This window comes from Haliotis rubra, unplaced genomic scaffold (genome assembly GCF_003918875.1).
Source record: "Haliotis rubra isolate DU_JTF1 unplaced genomic scaffold, ASM391887v1 Scf517, whole genome shotgun sequence".
Lineage (NCBI taxonomy): Eukaryota > Metazoa > Mollusca > Gastropoda > Lepetellida > Haliotidae > Haliotis > Haliotis rubra.
This window is the reverse complement of record NW_025767210.1, coordinates 87001-100993: the sequence shown is the minus strand read 5'-3', so window position 1 is coordinate 100993 and position 13993 is coordinate 87001. Positions and strand designations below refer to the sequence as shown.

The window sequence follows — 13993 nt, the reverse complement described above, 5'->3', positions numbered from 1 at the left end:
GGACTGGTCGGCTCGAAGTCGGTATAATGTGTCTGAGTGGGGTATTCATGCTTCACTGCGGCATGGTATCTCAGTGGGCTAGCACTATAAAACCAGCTTTAGTCTGGGCTAGTACAAGCAGCCGCACATACACATACACGTGCATGCACGTCGTCATATGAGCGAAATATTCTCAAGTACGACGTTAAACCCAATTTCACCTCACCTAAAAGAAGCCGTACTGTCAATGTTGTTGTTCTCAGTGCTCATGTGTTTGTGTGCTACCACTACTGTACACCACATTGTAATTCCTTTCCAGTTGTATTGATTTAACCTGCTCAATGTGACAAGACAACTGTTAGCTGCATAGCATTTCGTTGTTGCCAATGTGGTTCTTGAACATGATGATTTCTGGCTAACTATGTCAACTTGGAAATCGAAACGTCACAACCAAATGAAAATAGCTAAACAGAGATAGACACCAGGATCTGTATAATCATGCAAAGATGGCCCCAAAAGATATGGCCCGTAAGGCTAGGTCACATGTGATGTGATGTGATGTGATGTTTCCTTAATGGCTTAGCGTTTCTCCGACAGGCATTGCCTTTCTCCACCCAGCCTGTAGCTTGGCACTAAGCTCCTTCCTGATGTTAGCATAGGTAGCATTCAATGCTTGATTGTAGTTTTCCTGTGGATCCACGGTATGATCGTAAAGCTCTGCAGCAACCAACTTATTCCAGTGGGTAACGAACTTCTTACCACCAGTAAACTTGACCCATTCTGTGTAGCGATATGAGTCTGTTCTCATGGTGTAACCCATCACAGCTTTGCCCGTCAGAGGATCGCCATCTCTGGGATACTGGGAGAAGGCTGCAGTCTTCAATGTTGTATTTGGATTCTTCACAAGAGGCATCAGACTGAGTCCTTCTGTACACAGGGTAACATTTTGCGAATTGTCAGGACATGTCTCGATTTTAGGAAGTTCTGCAGCTTCAGCAAGTGTTGGAAAGAGGTCCACAAATTCTGTGAACTGTTCTGTGACGATCCCCTGGTCGGTGAGTCCTGGGATGTGAATCATCATGGGAGCATGGGTAGCATCCTCAAAGTTTGTTTGCTTCTCCCATTCACTATGTTCCCCAAGCTGCCACCCATGGTCTCCCCAGAAGGATATGATAGTGTTGTCTGACAGGCCAAGATTGTCAAGCTCAGCTATTACTCTGCCAAGTTCGTAGTCTGTGAAACTCATACAGCTGTAGTATGCCCTTCTTAACTCTAGGGTAACGTTATGCGGAAAGGTAAAATTGATATTTCCAACGTCTTTTAACCCAAGTGGCTTAATGTTCTTAAACAGACCCATGTTAGTAAAGTTGTGCCAAGCAACTGTGGGCATTCCCACTGGTGCAAAATAATTAGGAGGAGGTCTAATATTCTCAAGAGGGTAATAGTCCATAAAACGAGCTGGAAAATTCCAGGGAAGATGAGGTTTGTGAAGTCCAACCGCCACAAAGAAAGGTTGCTCACCTGACTTAGCATTCGGGGCCACATCTTGCAGAACCTTTATTGCATTGTCAGCCAGCAGGGTGTCTTGAAGAGGTTGCTGTGCTTCTCTTTCCTCAGACACGGCTTCCCAAATGAGATCATCTCCCTTATATTTATCCGGTGCATGAAAATACGGGTCTGTCCATGACACAGGATCATCATTACCCGAAGACGACCCTGGGTGGAACACCTTCCCCATCCCTATTGTCCTGTAGCCATTCTGCTTGAAGTACCCTGGCAGAGTGGTAAAGTTTCCTCCATATTTCCTGAAGTAAGGGCCGATGGAGTAGATGTGGCTTGTATCGGGTCTCCTACTCGTAAGAAGGGCCGTTCTGCTTGGATTGCAAAGTGCTTGGGAAACATAGGCTCTCTTGAGGAGCAAACTCCGCTGGGCTAATGCATCAAGAGTAGGTGTCTGCATTGTTGGATAGACAGGCGAAGGGAAGTCAGGACCAAGATATGCCCCAAGGTTTGGCCGCATATCATCCGAAACGAGAAACAGAACATTTTTCCTGGCAAGCACCACTGGAAGAAGGAGAAGCGCAAGCCACTGCATCGTTGGCATGGAAATCGGAATGGTATAACCAAGCCCTAGAGGATTTGTTTTATACTGATAGGATCTGGTGCATTTAGGAACCTAGACATTCCATTTTTATCTCAATCACGATACACATTTACAGAACGGAATGACGTTTGCATTAGCGACAAATATGTGGTTATCACCAGCAGATAGGCTTGCTTGGAATTTTGTCTGAAAGGCCAAATGAGCGAATGGCACACATGTACATTCTCAGACCTGGTTATATATTGTTATGTAAAAGATTAGGCCTTAGTATACCTGATAACAAAAGACAGAAGTCCTTTTTCACACGCAATACAGTAAGAATGTAATTCTTAGAATACCATCAAATAGTAGGTTCAACCACAAATCTTCTGAAGGTTTTAATTTTTAAAATAATCTGAGTATGATTAAATGTATGATTTGCATTTGTCACCCCTATATGAACTCAACAAATTGGACATAATAATTACAAGGAGTATTATGGATAACAACCTTTACATTTTACAAACACATCTTCAGTGCCGCATCTTAACTCATCTCCATGTGAATGATTGGGAATACATATTAGTTGTTGTGTGGTGAAAGGTAATGTTACGTACAATGGATTATTCCAGTGTTTGCGGAATCTATAGAAAGAGTTCATAGAGCAGAACGTAAAGCGTATGTATTCTGTTTAACATTAACTGGGAAAAACTAAGAAACTGATGGTTGCACAGATGTGAATAGCGTCTCAGAGGTTGAACTTGATCCAGTGACTTAGTCAAGGTTGCTGGGAGTGTTGTTGAAATGTTCTGAAAGACCTGACCTCAAGTCGGCCTTCTAGATGGAGGGCCTGTATCCTAATCGTTCTACATGGCGTATGTCGACAGGTTTCAGTCATGTATGACTGTCCACAACATTTGCAATGTAGTCCATTCACTGTCAAAGATACGATAAGGCTATGATAGTTCAATGGACTTCTCTGTGATTGTGGAATGGGTTCTTTTTTCACTTTTACTTAGAGTGTTCAAATAATAAACACTGCTTCTAGCGTGTGGGGACTCCCGGTTTCCCATTGGTTCCACGTAACCAAGACGACTTAATGGATCACATGGTCAGAGTCAGTGACCTGCTTGATGACATTTAGCAAGGGCGAGCTGGCTAAGGCGCCTGGCTACTGATCTAGCGAGCTTGAGGTGCCGGAATCGAGCCCATGTAAAGGGTGCAAAAACCCTGAAAACAACTTTGTGTGCAAATTCTTTTAGTGTTGTTACAATCCCTAGTGTACAGTACACAACCCTGTGCACTTACAAGAACATACGAATCCGTCAGTAAATGACCAGATGGTAGCCAGATGTAAACGTGCAAACACCTAGTTGCGGGTAGAGCAACGTGCAGTAAACGTGGACAAAGTTCTGTGACTATGTGTCCAAGTCCACCTAGCTGTGAATGGGCACACACACACACACACACACACACACACTCAGAGAGAGAGAGAGAGAGAGAGAGAGAGAGAGAGAGAGAGAGAGAGACAGAGAGCGAGAAACCAATAACCAAAGACACACAGTCACACACACGGAGACACACACGGACACACACACACAAACAAAATTACATGAAGACACACACGCAAAGACCCGCACGCAAAAAAACACTCAAACACACACGCGCGCACGCGCGCGCCAATCCACACAGAGGGACGCACACACAAATCTGATCGGAAGTCCTGGAGAAAAGTTAACATTTCATTTTGTACATGACACACTCCTTACTCAATTAACGTGATCAAGATAATCACTGGAATGTAGAGATTTGTGTATATGTCTGTGTGCGTGTTAGAACATTCTGTTTATAAAACAAGGTCAAACGTTCTGCAAATCTTCGCAGATAAAACTACATGAGATGTAACTACATCATAATCCGCCACAGCAGCGAGTCACTTTTACAGTGAAACGTGGTTTTTAAGGGGAATCGTTTGACAAGCTCCTGACACACCAATTTGATAATATTGACGAACGTGACCTTCATCGTATCCAAGTTAGCCGCAGGATTGAAAAGCTGGACGTTCGGAGCAGTATTTACGAAATATAGTCACGCTCTTATCGTAGTGTTGTAATCTGTCGTAGCACCTAGCCGTATGGCACTAGTAAGTCAAATTTGAGACACAGCAGAATATACTAATTATGAAAGATACTAACTCGCAGTTACAAGTCAAGAAGAAATTCTGAAATTTAACGCCAATTATCGTTTCTCAACTGATCAGATTGCCGCAAAAAAAGATTGGCCCTGTGCCATGAACATGTTTTGTTTCTTGTTGCCGATTACATGTAAAAGACATCGGTTCATACAAGGACCCTGACTTCCCTCTGCATGTCCAGAAACAGGCACTCAAGGGATGAATTTTTCCGCGTGTAAGTGTAATTTTTTAGGGAACAGTGTTGTAATTGTATTAATTATTTCCGTTAAGATCCACTGGAAGAGAGTTCATGAAAACTCGGCACACGTGCTCCAGGAACTATACGAATCTCACAATCGAATCGAGACTTCTTTTGATTGTGGAAAAGGTTTAGTAACCTTATCTATTTCCAAAACAAAATTTGATAAAACGGTAAATGACAATATTTATTCAATCCATATACCTTTACATGTGATATTTCCTTAATGGCTTAGCGTTTCTCCGACAGGCATTGCCTTTCTCCACCCAGCCTGTAGCTTGGCACTAAGCTCCTTCCTGATGTTAGCATAGGTAGCATTCAATGCTTGATTGTAGTTTTCCTGTGGATCCACGGTATGATCGTAAAGCTCTGCAGCAACCAACTTATTCCAGTGGGTAACGAACTTCTTACCACCAGTAAACTTGACCCATTCTGTGTAACGATATGAGTCTGTTCTCATGGTATAACCCATCACAGCTTTGCCCGTCAGAGGATCGCCATCTCTGTGATACTGGGAGAAGGCTGCAGTCTTCAATGTCGCATTTGGATTCTTTACAAGAGGCATCAGACTGAGTCCTTCTGTACACAGGGTAACATTTTGCGAATTGTCAGGACATGTCTCGATTTTAGGAAGTTCTGCAGCTTCAGCAAGTGTTGGAAAGAGGTCCACAAATTCCGTGAACTGTTCTGTGACGATCCCCTGGTCGGTGAGTCCTGGGATGTGAATCATCATGGGAGCATGGGTAGCATCCTCAAAGTTTGTTTGCTTCTCCCATTCACTATGTTCCCCAAGCTGCCACCCATGGTCTCCCCAGAAGGATATGATAGTGTTGTCTGACAGGCCAAGATTGTCAAGCTCAGCTATTACTCTGCCAAGTTCGTAGTCTGTGAAACTCATACAGCTGTAGTATGCCCTTCTTAACTCTAGGGTAACGTTATGCGGAAAGGTAAAGTTGATATTTCCAACGTCTTTTAACCCGAGCGACTTAATGTTCTTGTATCGACCCATGTTAGTGAAGTTGTGCCAAGCAACTGTTGGCATTCCCACTGGTGCAAAATAATTAGGAGGAGGTCTTATATTCTCAAGAGGGTAATAGTCCATAAAACGAGCTGGAAAATTCCAGGGAAGATGAGGCCTGTGAAGTCCTACCGCCACAAAGAAAGGCTGCTCACCTGACTTAGCTTTCGGCGCCACATCTTGCAGAACCTTTATTGCATTGTCAGCCAGCAGGGTGTCTTGAAGAGGTTGCTGTGCTTCTCTTTCCTCAGACACAGCTTGCCAAATAAGATGATCTCTAGCATACTTATCGGGTGCATGAAAATACGGGTCTGTCCATGACACAGGATCATCATTACCCGAAGACTTCCCTGGATGGAACACCTTCCCCATCCCTATTGTCCTGTAGCCGTTCTGCTTGAAGTACTCTGGCAGAGTGGTAAAGTTTCCTCCATATTTCCTGAAGTAAGGGCCGATGGCGTAGATGTGGCTTGTATCGGGTCTCCTACTCGTAAGAAGGGCTGTTCTGCTTGGATTGCAAAGTGCTTGGGAAACATAGGCTCTCTTGAGGAGCAGACTTGTCTTGGCTAAAGCATCAAGAGTAGGTGTCTGCATTGTTGGATAGACAGGCGAAGGGAAGTCAGGACCAAGATATGCCCCAAGGTTTGGCCGCATATCATCCGAAACGAGAAACAGAACATTTTTCCTGGCAAGCACCGCAGGAAGAAGGAGAAGCGCAAGCCACTGCATCGTTGGCATGGAAATCGGAATGGTAAAACCAAGCCCTAGAGGATTTGTTTTATACTGATAGGATCTGGTGCATTTAGGAACCTAGACATTCCATTTGTATCTCAGTCACGATACACATTTATAGAATTGAATGACGTTGGTATTAGCGACAAATATGTGGTTATCACCAGCAGATAGGCTTGCTTGGAATTTTGTCTGAAAGGCCAAATGAGCGAATGGCACACATGTACATTCTCAGACCTGGTTATATATTGCTGTGTAAAAGATTAGGCCTCAGCATTTCTGATAACAAAAGACAGAAGTCCTTTTTCACACGCAATACAGTAAGAATGTAATTCTTAGAATACCATCAAATAGAAGGTTCAACCACAAATCTTCTGAAGGTTTTAATTTGTAAAATAGTCTGAGAATGATAAAATATATGATTTGCATCTCTCACCCCTATATGAACTCAACAAATTGGACATAATAATTACAAGGAGTATTATGGATAACAACCTTTACATTTTACAAACACATCTTTAATGCCGAATCTTAACACATCTCCATGTGAATGATGGGGAATATATATTAGTTGTTGTGTGGTGAAAGGTAATGTCACGTACAATGGATTATTCCAGTGTTTGCGGAATCTATAGAAAGAGTTCATAGAGCAGAACGTAAAGCGTATGTATTCTGTTTAACATTAACTGGGAAAAACTAAGAAACTGATGGTTGCACAGATGTGAATAGCGTCTCAGAGGTTGAACTTGATCCAGTGACTTAGTTAAGGTGGCTGGGAGTGTTGTTGAAATGTTCTGAAAGACCTGGCCCCGATTTCTCGAAACAAACTTAAGTCTGTTTTCAGACTTAAGTCTGAGTTTTTACTCAAATTTGAGAAAACTCAGCAAAATGCATTTCTCAAACAAAACTGAGTTCGATTTTGGACTCAAACTGAGTTGACAATTTGAGTTTGGTAGGGAGGTGATTTAAGTTTTTTGGTGATCACAAAATGGCGATGATAAATAGACGTAGACGCCGTAGAGTGAAACGTAAATCCACTTTGAGTAGATCATTAGTTGACAGACAGAACCCTCTCGAGGTTATGTCACAAGAGGAGCTCTTTCTGCGGTTCCGGTTCCGTGCTGAGAGTATTTTATTTATTGTTTCACTTGTTTGCGGGAAACTCGAACGGTGTTCAATCCGAAGCAACCCACTACCTGTCTTAACGCAAGTTCTAGTCACTCTGCGTTTCTTGGCCACTGGGTCTTTTTATTCATTAATCGCCGATACGTATGCGACCATCTCCACCTCATCTGTGTTTCGGTCAGTCAGGGATGTATGCTCTTGTCTCATTGAACATCTCCGGCATTTCATACGTATGCCAAGCGGACAAGATGCCGACATGACCAAGAAACAGTTCTTTCAAATTGCAGGTGAGTGTATTTGATTGCTTTTACCTTCCTTTCGTAGCAAAGCTCATTCTAGGTCAAATAAAGGGGGGCTACTCTCAATCTTGTCATTTCTAGTTCCGATGAACCGATATGTAATCATGCATAAATGAAGAGACTCGTATTAAAAATTCCCGTAAGACCCACTGACATAACGATATTGCCAATGTCGGAAAAAATTAAACTTTACAGACATATCCCATACGATATGATAAAAATATATTTTTATAAACTTGAAAAGAACCAGAAATATTCCTTGATGTACTGTTTAAAAAACACCCAAAACTTAATGATACAATAATGTCTATATAATAATTGTATAATATATGAATTTATCAAAAAAATGTGAATTATGGAAAATGTACTTTTCAGGATTCCCCAATGTTCTGGGATGTGTGGATGGAACATTCATCCGTTTAATGGCACCATCTGAGAATGAAGCAGACTATTTGAACAGGAAAGGCTTTCATTCACTCAATGTTCAGGTAATATGTTTATGTTAACTAATAACCACTTTTCTCATGTACAAGGCATGAAATTACTTTCAGCATTAAAAAAAACATATTTCATTACCTATGCTGTTACCACCAAAATGTAGATTATCACCATATCAATTCTTCTTAAGTCAAATTTGAATTTTGCCCTATTCCTCACCACACTGGTAGAATGTGTGAAGCTCAATTCTGTTGTCCCCTGCCATGATATTGCTCGAATATTGCTAAAAAGCGCTGGCATAAAACTAAACTCCGTCACTTTTATGCTCAAATGTAAATCCAAAACAGTCAAGACCAATTACCTACTGATTTCAAATAATAATTGTTATATTAAGCTGACATAGTATTTCAATCACTTTTCAGATGATATGTGATGCGAGATACAAATTCATCAACTGTGTTGCAAAGTGGCCAGGGAGTGTCCATGATAGTCACATCTTCAGAGACAGCAGAATCAGCATTGCGTTTGAAAATGGTATAACTTCATAGAGCAACTGTAATAACATAACTTCCACTGTATAAACAAACAAAATACCAAATGACACTGTTTGAAGAACACAGTTTATTTAATAATTCTTGAAGACTTTTTTTCAAACAAAATATTAATTGTGGTTCTGTTCTTCTGAATTAATAGTAGGTACATTTTATATATGAACATAGCTTTTTACTGAAGATGAGGTACAATATTAGGTACATCATATGAAGTAGTAAGGTGTATGACTTGGGATGCCATGACACATTGATACATCAATGCATCGATACTTTTTCTAAGGCAATACAATTATCGATACATTGACAATTGTATTGATATTTATGTTTAAAAATATTGGTTTAAATATTATAAATATTTACATTTATCAATTGTATCATGTTTTTTGATGTTATGAGGGTTATAAAAGATTATATTTCATGCACATAGATGGGAAATTAGAACTTATTATCTCTAAGAATCAAACATGTTGATCTTTTCATGGACAATATTTCAACATTAATGTTCAAAATGTTACCAAATTTAAGCAATAATGCCGCGAAAATGGGTATTGTATTGTGTATTGAATCATGACATGGGTATCAGGTTACATATCGATTCATGAAACTTATGTATCATGACATCCCTATGTAAGACATCGTTTCCATTTACTTACTATATTTAACAAAAAGAAGACCTGTCATACACTTGGTATGTTTTATATGATAAAATGGTAGAAGCTTAGTTATGTTTCCTAATAGTGTTGGGCATTGGTTAGAATCTCTTAACTGATGATTGGTTCATTACAACCAATCAATTATCGAAAATATTTGGTTAACGTCATTATTCAAATTTTCCTGGATATGTTTGTTAATGCACAAAAAATAGAGTAGAAAACGTGTAGTTCTTATACATTTTTTAACTAATTGCACAAAACTTGTATGTTAGGAACATAATTTTTCTTGAGTTTTTATAATAAATTCAGTCATGACTTGAAACGAGCTGGAAGTGCTTATGAAATGTAACAGACACAACCAACCTTGTAAAAAATAATGTTAATGCAAACAAATGTTCCAAAATTGTTAATGTTTGATTATGAGAAAACATCGATTGCTTGGTCGTTTAGTCATTGCGACCAATATTTGATTATTTCAATTAATCGGACCACCACTATTTTTACTTAATTATATTCTTCCAGCTCTAAATACTAAGCTTTACTCTCAGTCTTACCTACAGTAATAATAACACTGCATGCTCACAACACTCTTTGCTCCAGCCCTCGGCCATTTCAATTTTTACACTGATAGGCTAAGCTTGCCACAGTTTAACTACCGGTACAATGTTAAAGATTGTAAACTCACTTGCTCTCTCTTACTTCAGAAGGAAATATTAATAGCCGTAGGATATCTTTTTTTATTTTCATATATTTCATGTTTGCAAATTTACATAGGAATGTCAACAGAACCATCCACACAGATTGTGATTTGTTATATGTTATAGGTACCTACAAGGGATTACTGTTGGGAGACTCAGGATATCAATGCAAGTCCTACTTGATGACACCATTCCTAACCACATCATCCCATGCTGAAGAGAAATATAACAGAAGTCACAGTAGAACCAGAGTTTTGATTGAGCAGAGTTTTGGAATTTTGAAAAGGAGATTTTCTTGTTTACATAGAGGATTAAGGACAACACCTCAAAATGCCTGCAAAATAGTAACTGCTTGTGTCATTCTACATAATATTGGCATTGATAGAAAAGATATAATAGATGTTGAACAGGTTGATATTGAGACCAATCAAAATGTCAGTGTCCATATAGCTGATGACTGGACAGGTAACAATGTTCGAAAACACTTGTGTCAGCAGTGTTTTAGTTAGATATTCCATTACAGCTTAAACAATATATCTCATGAGAACATTCTGTGTTGAACATATTTGGTCAAGTAATGAATAGAAATGTACATTATCAGAAAATAACTTAAGACAGATTATCTGCCTTGATTAACAATTACGTGTATGAATATTAGTCATCAAAACATCATTCTATGCAGTAAAGAGAAAATTTCATCCATAAAGTTGTATGTTTCATTTTTGGCACCCCTAACAATTATTCTTCACTAATACGGTTCTGTTTTCTTAGTATTTCCATTTCTAATTTCAGCTTTTCGTGTTCTAATTTAATCAATGCTACCTTTGCCCTGAAAAATTCTGCTTCTTCTTTTAATTTAACAATTTCACATTTAAATTTGGATTCCTCTGCCTGTAGGGTTAGTATTTCCTGCTGTTGCAGCTTTAGTTTCTTTTTGGGCGGAAGATTGGAATTGTTAGTGGCATTTGCTGTTGCAGTTGTAGCTGTAGATGTAGTTGCAATAGGAGTAGCAGTAGTAGTAGTGGTAACAGTGGTTGATTTTGGAGTACCAGCGGCGATAGTTGGGATCTGCAGTATTCCTTCCTCCATGACAAGGAAATTTATTGCACTTTGAAGAACTGTTATATAAATAATTGTCAACAGTTATTATTGTAAAGAATTGCTATAGAATAGCATATCAGTTATGCCAGATTATAATCATATAAATCACAATATAAATTTAGAAATGAGACAATAAGTCAAATATATATTTTTTTTAGTATCTCTTCATAGGACAGTTCCATTTCATTTATAAATGTTAAAAGTGGTTACAATAGATTTCTATATATATATTTTTTTATGTAAATAGTCATCTGTTTGTCAGATAATACAGTAGTTATTGGGAGATGAATAGTCCCATTTTATTATTATTGCAAAGTCTGATTGGTCAGTATGTCATGGTTAAAGAGACAATTATCTTTTAGTACATTAACATGTAATGGTACGATAAAAATGTGTCCCACATTTTACAGTTTATTTTAATGGATAAAGTATAAGAATGGTATATAAGTGTGGACAAACCATGCTCATTAGTATCAGTGAAGTCCATGGACACACTTGGTTCTTCCTCCGAAACACAAGGAATTACATCAAAATCTGAAAATACATTCATGAGGAAAGTGAAACAGTATTTTTGAATGCACTTATCTGAGGTGTGCTGTGCTATTCATTGTCAGCGTTATGGGCATACCTTATGTGGAGTTTGGAGCTACATATAAATGAACATTATTATTACTACTATTAATATTATGATGAAATGGCATTTACAGTAGGAAAATGTGATGAAGCTAAATTGCTAAATAAAGCATTGTTAATGTTTTATGTTTCCAAATAACACCTTGTTAATATACAAACTGGCTTATATTTTTACAGTTTTTTGTGCTGCTAAAGTATGAAAAAAACTTTGGTCAAGAAAGTGTTCTGTTCCAATAGTAACATTGCCTGGTCACATATAGTCATATCTGAGGGAAAATTGCAGTTTTTAACTGTTGAATAATGTGAAATTAGGAACAATGTTTCCTCATGTAATATGTAGATTTAGTGATGTTTTTGTGTTATTTCATACACTCTTTATGAATATTTTATGTGAATCAATGCAATTAAGAAATACAAATTATTGCTCTATTTTGAGTTATGTGTTTATGTGTTGTTAAAACTACACAAAATGCAGCAAATACCATTTTTATAGCCCAAAGTCAGTTGAAATAAGTTATACCTTCAGTGTCTATGCCTCCTGCTAGACCACTCAGAGTTGCCCTTCCCCCCATAGTCTCCAGGATGGCAGCTTCTGGCATTGTTGGGGAAGCTGGTTTGGGCCCTCCTCCTGTTTTGGGTCGACGGCTGGCATCATTCTTTTCTTTTGCTGAAAATATTTTGCAAGGTATTGATAAAGATATTAAATTTTAATCATTTCGGTTTACATTACATGTATAAAAAATATTTCTAACAGAATTAATTTGTGACATTAATGTCATTATAATCATCAAATAGGCTTGAAAATGTTTATTTAAATATCTAAGCAACTTCATAAAGAAAATGTATAATGATATACCTCTTTGCTTCAAGTTCGCATACTGTTTCTTCCCTTCCTCTACCGTCCGTTTAATTTGACTCGATTTCCTATTGTAAAAACAAACGTGAGACTGATTATACATGTATATACATGTTGGCACGGTACTGCATGGTCACACCCACTCGTCGATACCACAGTCTGGATTCGTAAAAAATATTTCATGCTTATGAATTTGGTACAACTACTTTTCACAGTAGATTTTTAACAAATCTATACTGTGGTATTATTTACCAGACAAAAAAAATACATTAGGAATAAGCACAAATCTGCAAAACTTTGAGTAACGTGACCCAATATTAACGTGGGCCAAAAGCTTGCAGTCATAATGTACGGGGCAAGTAACTCTAATTCGGCACTCTGCTGACCTAATTTTTCACCTTCAGTTTTTGCACAGGTGTCAGATACATCCATGCACGATTACGTTGTTTATGGTTATATTTATCATATTCTTTTCATGGGAATTTAGTTACGGGTGCATTCAACGAAAAGTAACTTACGCATTTAGCGCCGCCATTGCCTCTTCCCATGCCTCTTCCTTCATCGCCGCCCCCCTCTTCCCTCCACACCCCCTAAATTTGCCGAACAACCGTTCCTCCCTCCTCCGCACCTCATCAACTAACGTAAGCCGCTCCTCCTCGGTCCAGTTCGGCCTACGTTTCGGTTCCATCCCGCTGGTAGTCATTCTCAACATTATTTGCCGTTATCCTATCGGTAGACAACTTCGCTAGCAGACGACTTCTACCGTGTTTACATTAGAAACGGAAGTTGATTTCCGCGCCATGGCCGCTTCAACCACGTATAAAAAATAATCTCAGATCGATCTCAAATTCTGAGTTATAAACTCGGCTGAGTTTTGACTGAGTTTGCTTTGAGAAACGCAACTGAGTAAGAAACTCAGCTGAGTCAAAATCTCAAACTCAGTTTGTAATTTGAGTAAAAACTTAAGTTTGTTTCGAGAAATCGGGGCCTGACCTCAAGTCGGCCTTCTAGATGGAGGGCCTGTATCCTTATCGTTCTACAGGGCGTATGTCGACAGGTTTCAGTCATGTATGACTGTCCACAACATTTGCAATGTAGTCCATTCACTGTCAAAGATACGATAAGGCTATGATAGTTCAATGGACTTCTCTGTGATTGTGGAATGGGTTCTTTTTTCACTTTTATTTAGAGTGTTCAAATAATAAACACTGCTTCTAGCGTGTGGGGACTCCCGGTTTCCCATTGGTTCCAAGTAATCTAGACGACTTAATGGATCACATGGTCAGAGTCAGTGACCTGCTTGATGACATTTAGCAAGGGCGAACTGGCTAAGGCGCCTGGCTACTGATCTAGCGAGCTTGAGGTGCCGGAATCGAGCCCATGTAAAGGGTGTAA

The 13993-nt window shown here is 39.0% G+C and overlaps 4 protein-coding genes across 4 annotated transcripts; 1 reads left to right on the top strand and 3 right to left on the bottom strand.

The window, feature by feature from the left end:
* Positions 1-550: 550 nt before the first annotated feature.
* On the bottom strand, positions 551-2074 carry LOC124292418 (iduronate 2-sulfatase-like). Its single transcript, XM_046729499.1, has one exon. The coding sequence runs from the start codon at positions 2072-2074 to the stop codon at positions 551-553; it is 1524 nt and encodes a 507-aa protein (XP_046585455.1).
* Positions 2075-4717: 2643 nt separating this feature from the next.
* Positions 4718-6241, bottom strand: LOC124292417 (iduronate 2-sulfatase-like). Its single transcript, XM_046729498.1, has one exon. It carries the CDS (start codon positions 6239-6241, stop codon positions 4718-4720), a length of 1524 nt encoding a protein of 507 aa, XP_046585454.1.
* A 1193-nt stretch (positions 6242-7434) lies between these two features.
* On the top strand, positions 7435-8654 carry LOC124292416 (putative nuclease HARBI1). Its single transcript, XM_046729497.1, has 3 exons — positions 7435-7656; positions 8044-8156; positions 8529-8654. The coding sequence occupies exons 1-3, from the start codon at positions 7602-7604 to the stop codon at positions 8652-8654; spliced, it is 294 nt and encodes a 97-aa protein (XP_046585453.1). The 5' UTR covers positions 7435-7601.
* A 2752-nt stretch (positions 8655-11406) lies between these two features.
* LOC124292433 lies at positions 11407-12836 on the bottom strand. Its single transcript, XM_046729513.1, has 3 exons — positions 12599-12836; positions 12263-12409; positions 11407-11643 (listed from the first exon to the last, which is right to left on the bottom strand). Exons 1-3 carry the CDS (start codon positions 12699-12701, stop codon positions 11468-11470), a joined length of 426 nt encoding a protein of 141 aa, XP_046585469.1. The 5' UTR covers positions 12702-12836; the 3' UTR covers positions 11407-11467.
* Between the last annotated feature and the right edge of the window lie 1157 nt (positions 12837-13993).

Bases quoted from the DNA above. Each gene is read 5' to 3' on its own strand.
- LOC124292433 (XM_046729513.1), bottom strand. From the start codon at position 12,701: ATGTATAATCAGTCTCACGTTTGTTTTTACAATAGGAAATCGAGTCAA. The intron at 12,410-12,598 runs GTATATCATTAT...AAATATTTTCAG, and splicing joins TGCGAACTTGAAGCAAAGAG to CAAAAGAAAAGAATGATGCC. The intron at 11,644-12,262 runs GTATAACTTATT...ATGTATTTTCAG, and splicing joins AGGAGGCATAGACACTGAAG to ATTTTGATGTAATTCCTTGT.
- LOC124292416 (XM_046729497.1), top strand. From the start codon at position 7,602: ATGCCAAGCGGACAAGATGCCGACATGACCAAGAAACAGTTCTTTCAA. The intron at 7,657-8,043 runs GTGAGTGTATTT...TGTACTTTTCAG, and splicing joins ACAGTTCTTTCAAATTGCAG to GATTCCCCAATGTTCTGGGA. The intron at 8,157-8,528 runs GTAATATGTTTA...ATCACTTTTCAG, and splicing joins TTCATTCACTCAATGTTCAG to ATGATATGTGATGCGAGATA.
- LOC124292418 (XM_046729499.1), bottom strand. From the start codon at position 2,074: ATGCAGTGGCTTGCGCTTCTCCTTCTTCCAGTGGTGCTTGCCAGGAAA.
- LOC124292417 (XM_046729498.1), bottom strand. From the start codon at position 6,241: ATGCAGTGGCTTGCGCTTCTCCTTCTTCCTGCGGTGCTTGCCAGGAAA.